The sequence below is a fragment of the Taudactylus pleione genome, unplaced genomic scaffold (genome assembly GCF_031769625.1).
Source record: "Taudactylus pleione unplaced genomic scaffold, aTauple2 ptg000037l, whole genome shotgun sequence".
NCBI classification, from domain to species: Eukaryota; Metazoa; Chordata; class Amphibia; order Anura; family Myobatrachidae; genus Taudactylus; species Taudactylus pleione.
Genome location: NW_028284439.1, coordinates 9,366,510 through 9,386,689, shown reverse-complemented (window position 1 = coordinate 9,386,689; position 20,180 = coordinate 9,366,510). Strand labels below are relative to the sequence as shown.

The following is a 20,180-nucleotide window of genomic DNA, read 5'->3' as shown; positions in this document are numbered from 1 at the left end:
GCAACTGCGCTGCTGGCTGAATGTAGGGGGTGCTGTAGCGGCAGCACGCAGCTCCTCCCAGGCAGTGTGGGGCATTGTGTTGTGAAAGGCGGCTGAGAGGCTGTATCTTGGAGCCGCAGGTGAGGGGATGTGGGGGGGGGTTCTTTAATAAATGATGCTGTCATTGTTTGCCTGTATGTGTGTGTGTGTGTAGTCTTTGTGAGTGTCTGTCAGTGTGTGTGTGTAGTCCGTGTCACTGCCGCCATCAGTGGGGTACAGCCAGAACTTGTGTACCGGGCTCAGAGGGGGGCCCCGCACAGTGCAGATGTCTGCCTGTAAATACAGAGCAGTTTGCTGTTAGGATCAGCGGCACCCTGTGGGCCACCTGTCACTGTGACTAGCGGCATGCAGGCAGCTGCTGGCACCCTTCGCATAGGAGGGCAGAGCAAAGGCTCCAGCACTGCTCCATTCACAATCTGCTATATTGCGTCTATGCAAGGCCACCTGTTCTTCCTTCTCCCCTGCAGGGGATGAGCTAAGTCCCCTCTCCCCGCCCCCTGAGTCCCGCCCCCTCCTCTCTCTCTCCTGCTCTGCCTGGCCTGTCTGTCTCTATGGCAGGTGGAGTGTGAGGTCCCGTCTCCCTGCTTCTTCCAGAGTCTTCTCCCCTCTACGAGACCCTGTCCCCTCCTGCTTTGACGTGCCAGTCCATGTCCCATGCAGGCAGCAGCCGGAGTGTGAGGGACACATAATGCTGCAATCAGAGGTAAGTACCTTAGGGTGATGTACTTACTCATGTTATGTGGGTGAGGTGGGGGGTATATACTTATATTACCTGGAGAGTGAGGTGGGTTAGGGGTGCAATGTATGGGGGGGTAAACATATTGTCTGGGGGTAGAGGGGTGTAATGTATGGGGGGGGTTAACTGGGGTGGTGAGGTGGGTTGGGGGGTATAGTAATGTATGAAGGAGGTGAGGTAAATGTATCTGGGGGTGTATAGTTATGAATCAGGGATGGGAAGGGGGATGAGAGGTATAGTAATGTATCTGGAGGTGTATACTTGTATATTATCTGTGAATTGAGATGGGCTTAAGGATGTAATATATCAGGGGGTGTGTATACCTATGTTGTCTGGTAGGGAAGGCAGGGTAGGGTGTGTAGTATTGTGTTGTGGGGGTGTCGTATACTAATAGTTTTTTTGGGGTTGAGATGGGTGAAGGGTTGTAGTATTATATCTGGCTGGTTGTGTAGTAGTATTTTGTGCCGTGTGGTATTTTAATATGGCATGTTGTATACTATGTTCTTTCAGGATAAATTGAGGTTTTTTGGCAAGTCTATAATATATTCTCATTCTCTCTTTCTCTTTCTCTTTCTCTCTCTCTCTCTCTTTCTCTTTCTCTCTCTCTCTTTCTCTTTCTCTTTCTCTCTCTTTCTCTCTTTCTCTCTTTCTCTCTTTCTCTTTTTCTCTTTTTCTCTTTTTCTCTTTTTCTCTCTTTCTCTCTTTCTCTTTTTCTCTTTTTCTCTCTTTCTCTCTTTCTCTTTCTCTCTCTCGTCCGGCACTCCTATTAGCAAAGTAGATCCAGGGTGCAGACTACAGACGCCGGGTGTTGTGAATTTATTTGTTTATCGTTGGAGTGCCTTTCAAACATTACACGGGATATATGTGTGTGTGTGTTTAATTAGCTCAGTGGGTAGAGGAGGTGGGGGCCCCTGCTTTTATTGTTTGTACTGGGCCCCACAATATCTGATGGCAGCCCTGTGTGTCTGTATGTGTGAGTGTGTCTGTATGTGTGTGTGTAGTCTGTTTGTGTAGTCTTTGTGAGTGTCTGTGTGTGTGTGTAGTCTTAGTGAGTGTCTGTATGTGTGTCTATCAGTGTGTGTGTAATGCTGAACAGTCCCATCAAATATATATATTTCAAACAACGTGTGCTGCTGCTTGTTTTCATCTGGTTTCATATCAAATCTTTCCAGAGGGCACCATTGGACATTATTAGTAAGATTGTGGGAGTGCCGGGCTATTGTCATGTATACTGTGTATATATACAGTAATATATATATATATATATATATATATATATATATATATATATATAATGTCTGTGGAGTTTTTTTCATTGGCTCTGTATTCGGTATTTGGAAACCCCCTTTTCAAAATCCTGCGTTTGCCACTGATGGGGGAGGGTTAGGCACCGCCGGGAGTAGGTTAGGTTTAGGCTCCCCCCACGGGAGGGTTAGGTTTAGGCACCCCCGGGGGGGACTTAGGGTTAGGAACCACCCTGGGAGTTTTAGGGTTAGGCACCCCTAAGGGAGAGTTGGGGTACTAATCTGCTGGCGTCGGGATCTCCTCCTGTCGGGCTCCTCCTGTTGGGATTTGAACCGCCGCCGGTATTTCATACCGATCCCATATTTGCAACTGGGTTATGTTTGGTTTTACAGTCAAAATATGTGAATCATGGGTTTGTGTGCTCAACATAACAGTGTGAGCAAGAGCAAGTCAAAATATATATTACATAGGTTTAGTCACAAGAAATACAATATGCCAGGGAAATATCAGATCACGTTTGAATACAAGTAAATATATGCATTTTTCTACTTCAGGGTCCATAGGGTATCCACAGGATACCTTGGGGTATAGGTGTGACGTCAGTCATCGGGCACCAAAGAGTTAAGCTTTCAGCCTCCCAGGATGCACTAGGTCCCCCTCCTATACCCCGCCCCCCGAGCCAAGGCATCTCAGTTTCGTTTGGTGCCCGGCCGGAGTCGGAGGCACCTGCTAGAGGGGGGCTTAGAAGAGCCCCTGAAGCTTTTTCTTCATGCAGCTGTGGCTGCACATCTGGATGAACAGCATGGACAGTCAGTCCTGACGTCCATGCTGTCTTCCCTACACCCCGCCGGTACCAGAACGCCGGTACTGATCCGGGGATGCTGGTGGACATCTGGGGTCACAGCTAGCGGTGACCCCAGATGTTCCGGACCATGGCCGGATTCAAGGGGGACAGAGGTAAGCAGCGGGGTCCCGCGGGGGGTCCCTGCTGATCACATGGTCCTAAGTCCCCAGGCAGGGGGCTCCCTGGGGACTGGCTGCAGCGTGGAGCCAGGCGACCAACCTGCGCTTCCACTACCCCCTGGGACAGCGGACCGCAGCAGAGCGGTAGCGCTGCGACGTCCCAGGGGTTAAATGCATGCCAGGGGAGCGCGCCTTCCCTATCTCACAGCCGGCGCCTCCCCCGCTGCACACAGCCCTCTCTGCACTGTGCTGACTGGCCCTGTGTCAGCGCTCCTCGGCGGCCATCTTTTCTGAAGCATGGTGAACGCTGCTGGAAGCCTGCATTGGAAGCATCGTGGTCTGGGTCCCCCCGCATACCTCTCCTCCGCTGTGGTCAGGTCTGTGTATGCAGCGCTGTGTCCTACCAGGCCCTGTGTCTGTGTAGTTGAGTGATCAGCGCTGTTAGTGCAGGAATTGTGATTTCTCTGCATTGTATGTGACTGTGCTAGCGCTGCTGCCTGTAACTTTTTTTCTAAACTGTCAGCTTTATACTGTCCCTGTTTTTTCTGCTAAGCCCTTGCGGTGCGGTGCTGCAGGGTGGTCTCTCGCCTCTTAAATATATCATTGGTGAGAGGGGTCACATACGTGGTGCCATCATGTCTGAAAGTGATTTTCCCCACCGGCTACAGTGTACTACGTGTAAAGTACCGTTAGCGGAGGGGGAGGGTAGCGCGGAGGGCCTCTGCCGGCAGTGTTCGTCTATGGCGCGGCCTCTTACGGTTACTGTACCGGTACAGGAGCCGCCCTGGGCTTGTTTCGCTCAAGTGCTTACAGCCTTAGTGGGCCAGTTAGCTCCGCAGCCCGCGTTTACACCGATGGGTTTGTCCCAGCAGTCAGTGGTGTCGTCACCCATGCAGGGTTTCCCACGACAATTGGTGGTACCCCACAGTCTCCCTATTTCCCCGCTCCCGGTTTCTCAGGAGCCAGCGTGGGTTAACTCCCTGACGAGTTCTGTACAGCACTTGTCGGATGTGTTGCTAGGGGAGTCTGTGATGCGGCCGCATAATCGGCCGGTGGCGTCTCTGTCGGCTCCTTATGAGGATGACGAGGGGACGTCTGATGATGGGGAGATTCTGGATCCTTACGAACAGGAACCTCTCCATGCTAAGGACGCTGATGCTAAGTCCAAAGTATATATTCCTGGACTTATTCGGGCGGTCCGCACAGCCTTGGTGATTGAGGACGAAGTTCCCCCAGCGGCTAAATCTAAGTATGCCTTTTTCAAAGATGTGAAGGGCGATGCCACAGTCTTTCCTCTTTCGGGTCAGTTGGTGGACCATTTAGAGGAGGCGTGGAAACAGCCTGGCAAAAGATACCAGCCGCAGAGACGCCTGGCGGTGGCTTATCCGTTCGCGGATAATTATTTTGCAAAGTGGGAATCCCCTCCACAGGTGGATTCTCACGTGACCCGTCTTGTTCGTAGTGCCACATTGCCGATGCCATCCATGTCCTCCCTTAAGGATGCTACGGACCGCAAGGTGGAGATCTGCTTGAAGTCCGCTTATTCCCTTGCGGGGGGGGCAGCACGGCCGGCTATGGCCATTTGCTGGGTTGCCAGAGCGATGGAGCGCTGGGTGGATTCATTAGAGGCTTCTTTTGATTCCGACTGTCCGGCCGAACAGGCGGAGTTGATTGGCAATCTCCGTGATTCGGCCACCTACATCAACGAGGCGGCCCTAGACATTAGTACTCTGGTGTCTAGGATTTCTTCAGCAGCGGTAGCTGCTCGTCGCACCTTGTGGCTGCGATCCTGGAAGGCGGACGCAGATTCCAAAAAGGGTCTGGAGGCGTTGCCGTTTACCGGAGAAGTTCTCTTCGGTCCGGATCTGGATAAGATTGTGGCCACACTGGCGGCAGCCAAATCGGCTTGTCTCCCGTCGGCCGCTGCTCCTTCTGGTTCTGGACCATCGTCCTTTCGGTCATCTAGGGCCCAGGGCAGGCCCAAACCACAGTCGTTTCCTCGACAGGCTGGCCCTAAGAAATCGGTCAAGCCCCGGAAGCAGGCATGGAGTACCAGACGTCCGGCCCCCAAGCCAGATGACAAGCCTGCGGCCTGACGGTCCGGGGCTCCCTTTGGGGGATCCCAGGGTGGGAGGCCGCCTGCTGCAGTTCGCCCAGTGTTGGTCGACCACTACGACAGACACTTGGGTTCTGGAGGTGGTCTCCCACGGGTACGCCCTCTCCTTCTGGCACAGACCCCCGGCTCGATTCTTCACCACGGGTCTACCATCAGACCGGAACAAGGCTATGGAGCTGCGGAAGGTATTGCACACTATGCTCCAGGCTGGAGTTATAGTGCCTGTTCCATTCTCCCAGAGGGGCCAGGGTTTCTATTCAAGTCTTTTTTTGGTACAGAAACCCAATGGGTCGTATCGTCCGATTCTCAACCTCAAAGCACTCAACAGGTCTTTGCGGGTACCGAAGTTTCGGATGGAGACCCTACGGTCCATCATTCTGGCGCTGGAACCTGGGGACTACATGGTGTCATTGGACATACAGGACGCTTACCTGCATGTCCCTATTCTTTTGCGCCATCAACAGTTCCTCAGGTTTGCAATCCGCAGCGACCACTTCCAGTTTCGGGCGTTACCTTTTGGCCTGGCGACAGCACCACGGGTTTTCACCAAGGTGATGGCGGTCATGGCGGCTTCTCTGCGGCTGCAGGGAGTCCGCATGTTGCCGTACTTGGACGACCTGTTATTGGTGGCAGGATCTCCAGAGCTCCTGTTACGCCACTTGGACCTGACCATTGCACTGCTGCAACGGCACGGCTGGCTAAGCAACTGGCACAAGTCCACTCTAATCCCGTCTCGGAGGATTCTGCATCTTGGAGCCTTATTGGACTCGGGACAGCAAAGGATCTTCGTGACGGAGGACAAGATCTCTGCTTTACAGTCAAGGGTGCGCAGTTGTCTGCACAGCCGCCGGGTGTCCCTACACTCGGCGATGAGGTTACTGGGCTCCATGGTGTCGGTGTTCGACATGGTGGAATACGCCCAGTTTCACTCCAGACCTCTGCAGCACCTGATCCTGTCCAAGTGGAACGGGCTGCCTCAGTCTCTGAAGTCCCAGACGATTGTGCTCACCCCGGAGGTTCGCCTGTCCCTTGCTTGGTGGTTACAGACGACCCACCTAAACAAGGGACGTCCGTTCTGGGTTCCAAATTGGGTCCTGTTGACAACGGACACCAGTCTTCGGGGCTGGGGAGCGGTTTCGGGTCCACACTTGTTCCAGGGCAGGTGGACGCCGACAGAAGCGGAGCTTCCCATAAATATCTTGGAAATCCGTGCGGTCTTCAATGCTCTCCAGCAGGCACATCGGTTTCTCCAGGGTCACCCGGTACAGGTCCAGTCAGACCACGCTACCACCGTGGCCTACATAAACAGGCAAGGAGGAACCCGCAGTCGGGCGGCTCTCGTAGAGGTCTCTCGGATCCTGGTTTGGGCGGAGCGCAATCTTCCGGCCATATCAGCAGTCTTCATCCCGGGAGTGCTAAATTGGGAGGCGGACTTTCTAAGTCGCCAGGACGTTCATCCGGGGGAATGGTCCCTGCACCCGGAAGTTTTTCAACTGCTGGTGGACAGGTGGGGTCTTCCAGAGATCGACCTCATGGCGTCCCGGCACAACAACAAGTTGCCGGTGTACGGGTCTCGCACAAGAGACGAAGGGGCGTCTCTGGTGGATGCTCTGTCCGTCCGGTGGACGTTCCGGTTCGCATACCTGTTCCCTCCGGTCTCCCTTCTTCCACGGGTAATCCGGAAATTCAAACAGGAAGGAGGGACGATCCTGTTGATAGCTCCCGCGTGGCCCAGACGGCACTGGTTCTCAGACCTTCAGTGGACTGTCCGTGGACAGTCCACTGCGGTTGCCGCTACGACCGGACCTTCTGTCTCAGGGTCCTTGTCTTCACCCGGACCTGACTCGGCTGTCTTTGACGGTGTGGCTGTTGAGACGGCCATGCTGAGGTCCCGGGGGTTTTCCAGCTCTGTGGTGCGTACCATGTTGCGAGCTCGGAAACAGTCTTCCGCGAGGATATACCATCGCGTGTGGCATACGTTCTTCCAGTGGTGTCGACCGAGAGGTTATGCACCGCGGGAATTTTGTCTGTCTCGGATTCTCGCCTTCCTACAAGCGGGACTAGATTATGGGCTTCGCCTTGCTTCTTTGAAGGTACAGGTTTCGGCCCTGTCTGTTTGGTTTCACCGTAGGATTGCTACAATCCCGGATGTGCGCACCTTTATGCAAGGTGTTGTCCGCATTCAGCCGCCCTTTGTTCCACCTGTGGCGCCTTGGGATTTGGCTGTGGTCCTGAGGGCTCTCCAAGGACCGCCGTTTGAAAAACTGGGCTCAGTGGATCTTAAATGGCTAACAGCTAAGACTGTTTTCCTTCTGGCTATTGCTTCGGCCAGACGTGTTTCTGAGTTAGGGGCTCTTTCTTGTAGACCCCCTTTCTTGGTTTTTCATGGGAACAGGGCAGTGCTCCGCACTCGGCCCGAGTTTCTTCCCAAAGTTGTTTCCCAGTTTCATGTTAACGAGGAAATCGTTGTTCCGGCCTTTAACTCACCGGGTCTTTCCGTGGGTGAGGCCTCTTTGGATGTTGTGCAGGCCTTAAGGACTTATGTTGACCGCACTTCTTCGTTTAGGAAGTCGGACGCTTTGTTTGTCCTCTATGGCTTCCGTAAAAAGGGTTGGCCTGCTTCAAAGCAAACTTTGGCAGCCTGGATCCGTATGGCTATTTCTGAAGCTTATCTTCATGAAGGCCTGCCGGTTCCTCCTTCTGTGAAGGCTCATTCCACTAGGTCTGTGGGTCCTTCGTGGGCAGCTCGACGTGGTGCCTCTGCAGTCCAGTTTTGCAAGGCTGCTACGTGGTCCTCTGTCCATACCTTCGTGAGGTATTACAGGTTTGACACCTTCGCCTCTCAGGATGCTTCCTTCGGGCGGCGGATTCTCCTTTCTGCACAGGAGCGTCCCCACCCTTAAAGGATACTGCTTTGGGACATCCCCAAGGTATCCTGTGGATACCCTATGGACCCTGAAGTAGAAAATATGAGATATGGTAAGAACTTACCCTTGCTATCTCTATTTCTACGAAGTACATAGGGTTCCACAGGACTCCCGCCCTGTCGCACCTGTGCTGCAGATGGGCTTTGCTCTGGTCACCGGTTTTCCGTCTCCCTCTGGTGAGAATGTGATTCTTGTATGTGTCCAGATCTTTGTTCTCTCTCTTCCTTCTCCTCCTCCGGCCTATGGCTTGGTAACTAACTTAGATGCCTTGGCTCGGGGGCGGGGTATAGGAGGGGGACCTAGTGCATCCTGGGAGGCTGAAAGCTTAACTCTTTGGTGCCCGATGACTGACGTCACACCTATACCCCAAGGTATCCTGTGGAACCCTATGGACTTCGTAGAAATAGAGATAACAAGGGTAAGTTCTTACCATATCTCATATTATTTCATCATTTGGTTTTCACATTTTGGTTTTCTTTCTCATTACTTGTCAGGGAAAAAGGGTCAGCAGATGTATGTTAGAGCTATTTTTTAGGGGAACAGATAACCGTGGCTGGTGTTCTAAATGCTTGGCCTATAACTGTGATTACTAATATGCAAATTTTCATATGACATATTAATTGAAAGACTAGCAATTACCAAAATTCCTTGAGGATCTGTGATTTTTCACAGCCTTTAACTTTTCAAAGGACCATTCCAGACATGTTAAATTCCCTTAACAAAATATAAAGTACTTTCAAAACTATAGAAGTAAGGGTTAATCATACACGTTTGGTATTTATCTGTTCATGTATGGTGATAAGATATTATTATTCTTCTCTCCTGTACACTTGTGAGATAGTATGTTAGATGAATTCCTGGGTTACAAAGTTATTCTGAACAAAATGTCGTAAAAAACTTATTTGAATGTACAGATGCACACCATTCCATTTGCTGATGAGTCACAAGAGCGGAGCAATCTGACCACCCAAAATAGGCATAAAAGCCATGTCGGACAGACAGAGGTTATTCGTTTCCGAGGCAGTCAATTATCAGATTAAGGGGTAATCCTACCTTTTGGGTATCTCACTACTACGGAAAAAAAAACTTCTGTATGGTATCCTTATTATTATATTTTTAAATAGTCTTGTGCAATTTATATTCTGTGTATGTAATTTTGGTTATCATTGTATTTTGTACTTAAGCACTGGATATTTTCCATAGTAAATCATAAAATTCAATAAGTCCCGAGTTCATGTTCATATCGCTCACATGTCGAATTCTAGCTTAGTATTTTTTTTAACACTACATTTTAAGACATATTGTTGGGATAACAAAATATCTGTTTAAAGTAAATTGCGGAAGTATATGGGGAAGTAGAGGGAGATCTGAAGAATCACCCTATGCGTGGGCCCTGGAATCAAATTTTGTGTGATAGTAAAGGGAGGTTTTAATAATTTTTAGATAGACCAGGCCACTGGTTCCCAAACTTAATCCTCAAGGCACTCTAACAGTTCAGGTTTTAAGAATATCCATATTTGGGAACCACTGGATCAGGTGGTTGTCTTTTATAAACCCTTTGTCACTCAAGTATCACAACAATCTCAGGTGAGACCTGGTTGTGACACCATTATTTATATTCCTTACAGTAAGTGGTTAAATCAAAAATGTTCCTATTAAAGTATCACATTGAGTGCACTTTTATAGAGATAACGTCCTTTGCATATTGAAGAACTAGTGCACTCTAATCTATAGTAAATCCTGTATGGACAGCGACCCTGCAAACCACAGAATACCATTTGTCTCCACTGCATCAGTTGTGTGAAACCCCCAAAAAACAGACTCTGGTGTTTATTTAAGACCATTTATTGTTGTTTTTTCCCAATTACTATTGTGCGTTAGATGAGCAGGCATAACAAAGTGCAGTTTTATCCAAAGCAAAGGGGACTGGCTGTATAACGTTGCGTCAATGAAAAGAACACCTCTGTCCTGTACAATAAAGACTTGGCTGAAAAGGAATATAGAGAATCGGTGCATTTCTTTAAAATTTCTGGAGAGCATGTATAAACCAATATATTAAAGTTATATGAAGGTGGAATCATTTTCACTAATTTGCCACTGTAGATCATCATCCTAATGCTTACATTGTTTTAGGTCCCTTTAACTCTACATCTTTCCTGTGCGAAATGACAGAACCTCTCTTCTTTTGCTGGCTAGGGTGCCATGACATCGCTGAGGAGTTCAAAACACAAGAAATCGATGGACAGGCCCTTCTCTTACTGAAGGAGGACCACCTCATGAGTACAATGAATATTAAGCTAGGACCAGCCTTGAAGATTTGTGCTCGCATTAATTCACTAAAAGAAACCTAGTAGCAGAGCTGCAATAGCTATTTGGACAAGAAATAGCAGTCTTTGCAAGTGAGTTGTGTTACACACAGTGGATAGTTTTGTAAACTGTAGCATTATCGTAAGCCTGTCACATTCATGGCCAGTCGTTAGAGGTGTTTTGGAAGCTTTATTATTCTACATCACATGATACATACATATACGCAGTATACATTGAATAACCAGTATGCCTTGGTACGAGGTATGACAACCATTTTTATATTTTGCTGCATACAATGCCCTGGAAGACTAAATGACTGGAATCCTCCAAACAAAGCTGCAACATTCAGCAATGGCATCCTTATAATCCCTTCAATACGTGTGCAAGCATGCAGTATGTTTTACTACTTGTACTCTAAGTTACCCTGAAAAGAGCTAAAGTATTACATAGACAAACAAATGGGTAGTATTTTATATAATGAAGAGCCATTATCTCTGCATTATGAAAGCACTCTGAATGGGTGTTTTATAAACAGAGAACAAATGTGTACGAAACCATAGTAATAATTGAGCACTAAAACTTTAATTTGTCCAGCAGAAGTAACCATAATGATTCTGGTGTTAATCATTGCAATGTACCACTGTGGCATGCCTACAGTTTAACACTAGCAAGCAGAGACATAACAGGGCTTTCTGGCGTTCTGTGCCAACTACTCCCCCTGACTTTATGATGTCATGCCAAGGGGGCAGCGCCGCCAGTGCCGGTAAATACAGCAGCACCGCCAGCGCATCCTGAATTTGTACAGGCTGCCAGCTGCATGTCTAGAGTGTCCAATGGAAGCTGTGGTGGCACATGGCTGCAGGGTGCCATTTCAGGCACCCTGCTAGCCAGATGCAGGGGCTGTGTTGGTACCACCCACAGAGCCCTGTGCTCTGCAAAGGCACCACTTGCACAGCCCCCGTTACAGCCCTGCTAGCAAGTCCCAATAAGAGCTGCTACTCTCTGTTGTGCACCACATGCTGGGAGTTGCATTTCACCAACAGGTGTGGTATGTAATGTTGACATTCACAATGTTGACACTGACCTAATGTTGACCTGTTTGATATGTCGACATTATGAATGTTGATAATAACTACTGTAGCCTAACTTAATGTACAGACATTCTGGGAAAGATGTATCAAGCCTTGGAGAGAGAGAAAGTGTACCTTCTATAACTGTCATCTATCTAGCACAGTCTTTGAAATGGCAGTTCAAAGCTGATTGGTTGTTTTGGGCAACTACTCTACTTTATCTGTCTCCAAGGCTTGATACATCTCCCCTTCTGAGTGTTGACATTCATAGTAACGACATTGTGAATGTCAACTTTTTAAATGTTAACACTTTGAACATGTCAACATCCTGAATGTTGACATTCAGACATGCTGACTACATCCCTCACCAACACATGGGAAGGAGCCATTAACATAATATTTTTTATTAGGCAATATGTTTATAAATATAAAACTTTGTGTAGTTATATAAAAAATGCAATATAATGTGGTTAATGGAAAGTTTTTGCACTGCCTTTGTTCACACTTAAATTGATTTGCAACTTAAACAGGAATTATTGCTAATCTAAATCCCCTTTACAAGTAAAGAGAACTGGTCACCCTTTATGCTCCAGGGTAAGTTGTACAGAAGGGCATTTAAGCAGGGAATTGCAGACACTCCTTATGCAATTCTAATGCTGGGTACACACTGACAGATACATTGGCCGATCAATTGATCGGCCAATATATCTGCTGCACGTCGGTCAGTGTGTACCCGCGATATGTCGGTGAACATCGTCGTTCACCGACATATCGAATTGGCTGTGTCGTACAGCCGATGGACAGATATGTCTGCAGACAAAACTGTCCATGTACAAACATAGCGGCAGCCGCGAGGAGGGGGTGGGACACTCCCCTGACCCGCCCACCGGGTCCCGCCCCTCCCGGGACCCGAGGGCACAAGCAGATGATGGCCGTTCAGTGTGTATGAACGACCATCATCTGTCAGGTGTGTACCCACCTTAAGCAACCAGCGTTGTGCTTTCATAGATAATTAAAATCTTTAAATAGCTGACTGCATACCTTAATACACAGGTCCACAGTATCAGCTATATAATGTGACTGATCTTCTCTAACAAAGCTATGCTCTACAGTATCTCCTGTCACATGGCTGATAGTTACCATGTAGACACTAGAATGTCGACAGGCACCATTTCGCCAACCTCAGAATATCGACATGTTCACAATGTCGATATCTAAAATGTCACCATGTGAAATATCAACATTCTCATAATGCCGACGGTTAGGGTCAGGCACTAGGGGTAGGTTAGGAATAGGCTACGGGGGGGGGAGGGGTTAGGCACTAGGGGGGGACTAGGATAGGGGAAAAATACCAGCTTAGTCACTTGTCTGCGCCGGAACTGCTGGTCACATGACCACCATTACCCGGAACATGAGGCTGGAGACGCTGCTGCCGCCGGGACCAGGTAAGTGACCGCTGGGCTACAAGGTTCGTTAGGTCAACATTCTGTTATGTCCACATGTCATCAGTGTAGCCATGATGAATGTCGACATGGTCACTGTCATACTAAGCATGTTGACATGCATGTCGACATTCAGACCATGGCAACATTCTAATGTTGACTTTATGCATATCAACATGACAATTGCCAACCTAACATACCATACCCTACCCTACAGTGAATGCAAAATTCTACGGGCCTGTTTCAGAGATGGTTGGTAATGCAACTGCACTTGCAGTCACTCATGCAATAGCGGTTGCGGGTATATACAAATGCTAATCTCGGTCTTCCTTTTGTGCTCTATGTTGCTATGGAGTGTACCAGTGTTGAAACGCCCACTTTCAGGCTATGTAGTGTGTGCATTTGCAGTGGAGTTTGTAAACACACCAACATTGGTCGCACCATTAACATTCGTGGTAGCCTAGGGTCTACTCTGCCTAATCTTCTTAAATCCAACTAAACATGGCCTCATGAAGCATTGTATTTGCGATTGGGAACACAGCAATATTACCAGACATACCCACAATACTCCCATGCAACAGCCCCTTTTTGCATTCACTTTAGGTCACCTGCCAGCAGGGCCGGCCCGATCATTAGGCCATGTTCCCTGCACAGAGGAGCACATAAAGCACCGCTCGCCAGCCCTGCTTCTGGGCTGCTTTGGAGTGGGTTGAGAGGAAGGAGAGGGGAGAGTGGATCTTGAGAGATGTGCTGCTTACTTAATGTAATCGGGTCGGTCCACCCCTGCCTCCCAGTCTTCACTCTGATACACCCAAGGAAAACAAACTGCTTCTCAAGTCTTATTGCCATTCACAATTGCATATGGAATTAAGACATTTGTGTTTGCGCTTACACAGTAAGGGATTTTTGCACTTTTTCGTGCATGGACACTACATCCTTCTCTGAATCAGGCCCTATTACAATAGATATCAGTGGTGAGGCTCTAGCAGCAGTGCTTCCAATCAGACGTTGCAAAGTGGTGCACAATTATGTAATACTTGGGCTTCCTCAAAATAAATTGTTACAAAAATTTATATTTTTGCAAAAGATGTATGAAATGAGGAACTCTTATCACCTTATTGTCTGGTGTGCATAGAGAATTGGTCGCAGCTAGATCCCCTTCAGCTACAGGACCCTGACGTCATCAGTAGAAAGGCCAATCCAGGCTAATTTTTTCAATCCTGGGATTCAGGATTGAAAAAAATCTCAATCCTGGGATTTAAATAATCAATGCTGGCCGCTCACAGCGCACAAACTCCAGTGCAGGCGGGCACGGCCGTACAAGGGGGCAGGCTGATGTGTGGCTGCGAGGCGTGACCTTAATGATGTCACATGCAGCCACACAGCCGTAGGAAGTCTGGGGGCAGCTTCTGAGCCAATAGAACTAGTGCTCAGTGCTGCACCTGGGCTGAAGACAAGCCACACCAAGCCGCCTATTTTAATCCCAAAACTCCCAGGATTGGTTTCCCTAGTCATCAGTTACTATCCACGTGGACATAGAGTGGGAAGAGTAACCTGTGAGGAGCAAATTGAACCACCGTGCCCAAAGCGTGGCAAGCACACAAATTTCTACTATTGGTGGCCAGATATTACAGTTCAGACAAAACAATAGCGCTGTCAGGACATGGAACTGCACTTCCGCTCTCACTGCACGTCACATCCAGTCCTATAGGAGAAGGGGAACTAGGATAAACCACAGAGAATGGTACCCTAATTATCACACGCTATCACAATTTTTGTAAGATTATACTAAAGATTATACACACAGATATGTTACAGTTCTTCACAATGTAAGCTAAGTTTCTGTCCAACTACAGTAAGATGAAACATATATAATATATATATATATATATTGTCTTTTATGTTAAAGTTTTATGAATAGTGTTTACAGTTTATCTGTATGCACATGTATTATAGCATTGACAGTGTTATGCACTATAAAACTACATCATATTATATCAGATGTGCAATAAACTTTTTATTCCCTGCAGTAGAAGTAATGCTGTATTAGTCTTTAAAAGACCATTCATTTCATAAAAATGCTTTGTAGAAATGTAATTCTTATGTACCCATGTTAGCATTTGCAAATATTCCCCTTGGTACCGAAATGCAAATATTACGTATAAGCTGCTAAACCTGTCTGAACGTTTTAACTCCTGAAGGCAAGAACAGAGTGCTGACCTACTGTTTACTGAAACTCCCCAGACACATCCTTTCAATCTCTCCTTTGGTCCCATTTTATTTGTACCACGCAATTTTCAAACCAACTGAAAAGAAAGAGATATTAACGATGACCATGGTTTCTTACTATGCACACTTATGCTATATATTTCATTATTGTGTATTATGTACTACTGATTGTGAGCTTGAATAATAAACACAGTAATATAAAAATACAGAGGTTTAAGTCGATAAAATAGTGAAGACAAGCCAAACTCCACAGTAGGCTATATCTACAGATGTTTTATATTCATTTGGGGAAAAATGCTATAGAGAAGGGTTAAAAAATACAAAAATAAGCTTTGTTTCTGCCTACATTGGTAAAGGAGTGTACTTTGTTGTGCAACTTTATATTTCATATATATGAAAATAGGTTTTTACTTTAGATGCAATTGGGCGAGCTTTGCAGTGGTAATCTCCATTCCTCTCTGTAACGCTGTATAGGAATACTGCTGTGAGGGATGCTAGAGTAAGGTAAAAATCTTTTTTGCTCATATGGAGACACAGTTTACTTGATGATTTTACCTAGAAAGGTATGACTGCTCACTGATTTTATATGTACTGTTAAATGACGAGGATGTATGCATTGTTCCTCTAAAGCAGGCTCATATTGTATATGATCCTATCACAGCTGGCTCAGGAGAATCTCCTGCTGAGGTTCCGGATTGTGGAAGGAATCGGAGATGAGGGGCCTGAATGTATAGTATGTTCTCCTCATGCACAAGTATCGGATGTTGGCGAGACCTGACCAAAGGCGCGGAGTCTAACCTGCTGGGAGGTGTTCACCAGTGACCCCTACAAGCAGGATATGGGTTTAAGCTGCACCCAGCTAGAAGGTAGCGGCCCTTTGAAAGAGGCACTAGTGAGGATTTTGGATTTTGTGCTGAGTACGCGGGCAAGGTATCAGACACACCGCTGGCACAGGAGAGTAACACTGTGGTTGTACTCGGAGGATGTACAGAGCATATGGGCAAGGTATCCAGATGCACTGCTGGCACAGGAGAGTGACACTGTGGTTGTACTCAGAGGATGTACAGAGCACGCGGGCAAGGTATCCAGTCGCACCGCTGGCAGAGGCGAATAACTAAAGATGACTTGAGAGTAAACAGCAAGAGAAACTGGAACGAAGTGACGGCAAGCAAACACTAGTAGTAACGACGTTGTACAGGCAACTTCCTGCTATCCGGAGCCTAATTATATACCGTATGGTAGCAGTTCATTGGAGGATAGTGTCAGCTGACAACCACCACGCTACCATTGGGTAAAGGGTAATCAGGTGATGAAAACTGTCATGGCTGCATCCATGCAGCAGCCAAGACACAGAGCAGCTCATGTATGTCTACGTGGTCCATAGGTATAATTCTCAGCGTGTCACTCGCCACCACACCTGACGTCTGACCGCTCGCGAGGTCAGGGGAAGCCGGCGCTGGAGTGAGTAAAGGCCGATCCTAGGCCGTGACCTGACAGTTCCTCAGCAGTTATAGAGCTACAGGTCCCAGCAAGTTCTAACAACCCTTGGTCAGGTTATGTTGGGACTTCTAGACTTTCAATAGCTCGAGAGCCGACCTCGGTGCTAAAAGTCCTTTATGGCCCACTGTATTCATGTACAGGTTACAAATAAACTGAAAGACAGTATGATGCCAAGTGTTAGAGTTTTAAATAGTCTGTATTGCATATCTGCAATTAGAGGAGATAGAGCACAGCAGCTCTCAGGCAGTTCAACTTTGTACTAACCCTTATGTAAGGGTTACCAGTTACCACCTTTTCATTTTCATATTCCCGGACAGGACATGTGGCCAAAACTGCACTTTATATGCCCTAGAGCTCCTTCATGTGCTCCAGAGCCCATTTATGAGCCTCAGTGCCCCCTCATGTCTCTTTTTATGCCAGCCCACCCTCATGTCGTTTTATAGGCCTCTTCCGACTTGGGTCCACAACAACTTCCTGGCTCAGAGCTTCAGGTTGTATAATTCTATATGTGGTTTGTCTCACATTCAATGACTAATAAGTAGCAAATGGCAAGCTGCATGTACTGACCACATATTAGAGATTCTTCCCAGATCACCGTACATTCCAATTTCATTTCTATAACGTGAACATACATACCCCAGTGACCTGTAAAAGACTGTAGTATGATGTCCAAATTGACCATTTCATCATGTAAATAATGAAATGTTGACCAGTGTTGGACTGTTACAAGAAGTGGAATGCAATGTTAGGGGCCCGCTGCAAAACTGCCAACCCGCCACAGAACACATTGTATTGTCCCCGCAAAAGGGACCTCTAAGTACCAGCTGCTTGAACCAGGGACTCTGGGAATGTAGTTAGTATAGACACGGTATTGAACACAGACAGGACAGGCAGACACACACAGGGTATGGAACACAGACAGGACAGGCAGACACAATACATGGAACACAGGCAGACACATAGGATATGGACCACAGACAGGACAGGCAGATGTAGGCTATAGAAGACTGGTAGACACTGGGTATGGAAGACAGACAGGACAGGCATCAAACATCTGGCCACATAGCACTTACATTTGCTGTGCTACTACAATGGTCACTGTAGAGCTGGATGGATCCCTGTGAAGCAGAGGGGAGGGAGGGCTGCAGGTGGAAGAGCAGAGCACACGTTTCCTCCTTTTCCATCTGTGTTGAAACCCTACAGGACTGCCACGGCGCTGCTGGTTGACTCCTGTCCTGCATTCTGGACTCCTGCTTCAAATCCCCCAGCTGTCGCTTCCCACATGAAAGCAAGGGGCCCTGAATCCACCACTAGTTGTTTTATAGCAGGGCCGAAGGGGGCGAGAATTTCCTTTAGCAGCCTGCTCCTCCCACACACGCTGCCACATAGACACACACAAACACGCTGCTCCCACACACCGGATCCGCCTCACAAATCACACTGCCCCTATACACAGATCCCCCCTTACAGATCACATTGCCCTCACACACACAGGCTGTGACCCACACAGATCACACTGCCTCCACACATAGAAACCCCCTCACAGAGTGCACTGCCCCTACACACAGACCCCCCCCCTTACCGATCACACTGCGCTCTCACACAGGCAGAGACACCTTGTGCGCACTCCATATCCAGCCCGAAAAGAGGGCGTGACCTAACAAAAGGGACGTGGATTTTCCCGCGAGGCCACGTCCCCTTTACTTTTTATGCCCAGGCGGAGGACAATGCAAGTTTGTCTTTAAGGCAGACTTTTCTTTTTTTAACCTCTCCCTCCAGCTATTACTACTAAGGGCCGTTTTCAGCGGAAAACTATCGCAGATCGGGCTTTTTGCGTGGTCGGAACTTATCTCCAAATTCAATTCCAGCAGGTTTTCGCCTCCACGGAAAGTCAACGCAATGTAATAGGCGAAAAAGATTTGCCTAATGCTGGTCATACACTATACAATTATCTGTCAGATATCTGTCCAATCTGGCTGGTTGGAATGAAAACCTGGTAATGTATGGGAGCAAATGATAGTCGATCATATGGTTTTAAATAAACACTGGAAAACTGACCAAAAAACTATTGTTCAAATTGGTTAAATTTGTGTGTTTTAAGCAATTTGTCTGAACGACCATTTTTGTCTGTTTTCCAGTGTTTGTGAGCAAATGGTTGATTGTCATTTTCATTTCAACCAGCCAGATTGGACAGATATCTGACAATAATTGTATAGTGTATGCCCAGCATAAGAATAGCAGAAGAAAAGAAGTGCAACATTTTTAATTTGGTGTGCAAACGTGGGGAAACCACTCAGAACCCTTGGGACAGCCTCCCAAAGGACAATTGTCCAAAAATCCAGGGGAAAAACTTAACACCCCAAAAAAGTACTTTCATTTTGGGGGCGAAAAAGTAAAAAGTGGGGGGGGCAAGCATAAAAACTAGCAAAATAACCTTCTTAGGGGTCTGCAAGGATGGGTCAGGGGTTTTTGGGATTGCAGGTGCATGCAACAGGTGTTTTTCACGTTTTTTTTTTTATACGTCACTTTAGAGCATTTAAAAGATGCTAGCACCCATTTAAGCACCCCAAATTTGACTGGACTACTTATTTTCACCAAAAAATACTGCTAATGCCATTCTTCACTTCTTTTACAATGATGCTAAAAATAAGGATTTTAAACAACTTCAGTACCCCAAATAGTTTTATTAGGGCTATTGGAACACTTCTACATTGATCCCCAATGTTAGTGCATCTTTTTGGGGGGGTTCAGACTGATTTCCCCTATTCTGACAGTACTTTTCACCTGTTTTACATTCGCCGTTTTTACCTGGTTAGTAATTGAATAGGGCGATAAGCGGGACGCACACAATAAGTTTTCACATCCAAAACACGCAATGTAGGTGAAAAGTCAGGTAGGTGGAACTCTTTCGCGGTGGTGAAACTAATTGAATACCGCCCTAAAAATGGGAAACCCCGCCTCTGACGGATGCACACATTGAACGTTTAGCAAAGACTACAATAATTCCACTTCCGAAAACACAGCTTCTCTTAAGGATGGGAAACTGGAGTGTTTATAAATTCTATTTTGTCTACCTCAGTTATGTCTCTATGACCAACCCTCGCTTCCTCATGGGCTTTTTGTTGAGAACATCATAAAAGCAGCCAGGTATATGGGAGAGTTGGACATTGATTCAGGATTTTGTCTGCTGGGACCTCTGCTTCAGCCATTGTGGCTGGACGGGCCAAGCAGAATCTCTTTCATCGCTCCACCTAGAAGTCTTCAGTCCTAGTCTGGACACAGTCCCGCTGCCAAACCAGCAGAGAAACCAGCAACATGACTGCTCTCATTCTGCTCTCTCCCCCCTTTGGGGGATTTAGTGATGGGGGCCTGTCTTCTAAAATTCAGAGGCTGATGGCTACTCTCCACATCAGAGACTTGGATTCAAAACAATGTTACCAGAGGATATGGCTTGGACCATGAGGTCCTCTTCCAAGTCATTTATTTTCAAATGCCCTTTCCTTGGAGTCTGCCAAGACAGTGGCCCTAAGGGAGGTTATTGTTCCCTTCTGGTATCAGCAGTCATTGTCCCTGTGCCCCCTCATCGAGGAAAAGGTTTCTACTTCA

At 47.3% G+C, this 20,180-nt stretch overlaps 1 protein-coding gene across 7 annotated transcripts in view; it reads left to right on the top strand.

Annotated features, from left to right (window-relative positions):
- PHC3 (polyhomeotic homolog 3) overlaps positions 1 to 12,678 on the top strand; it is a 189,401-nt gene extending 176,723 nt beyond the window's left edge. For all 7 annotated transcript variants that reach the window (XM_088452386.1, XM_088452385.1, XM_088452384.1 and 4 more), the window contains exon 15: positions 10,223 to 12,678. In XM_088452386.1, coding sequence (XP_088308512.1) covers positions 10,223 to 10,377 — 155 coding nt within the window. In that variant the 3' untranslated portion in view covers positions 10,378 to 12,678. The remainder of the gene's footprint in view (positions 1 to 10,222) is intronic.
- The last annotated feature ends 7,502 nt before the right edge of the window (positions 12,679 to 20,180 follow it).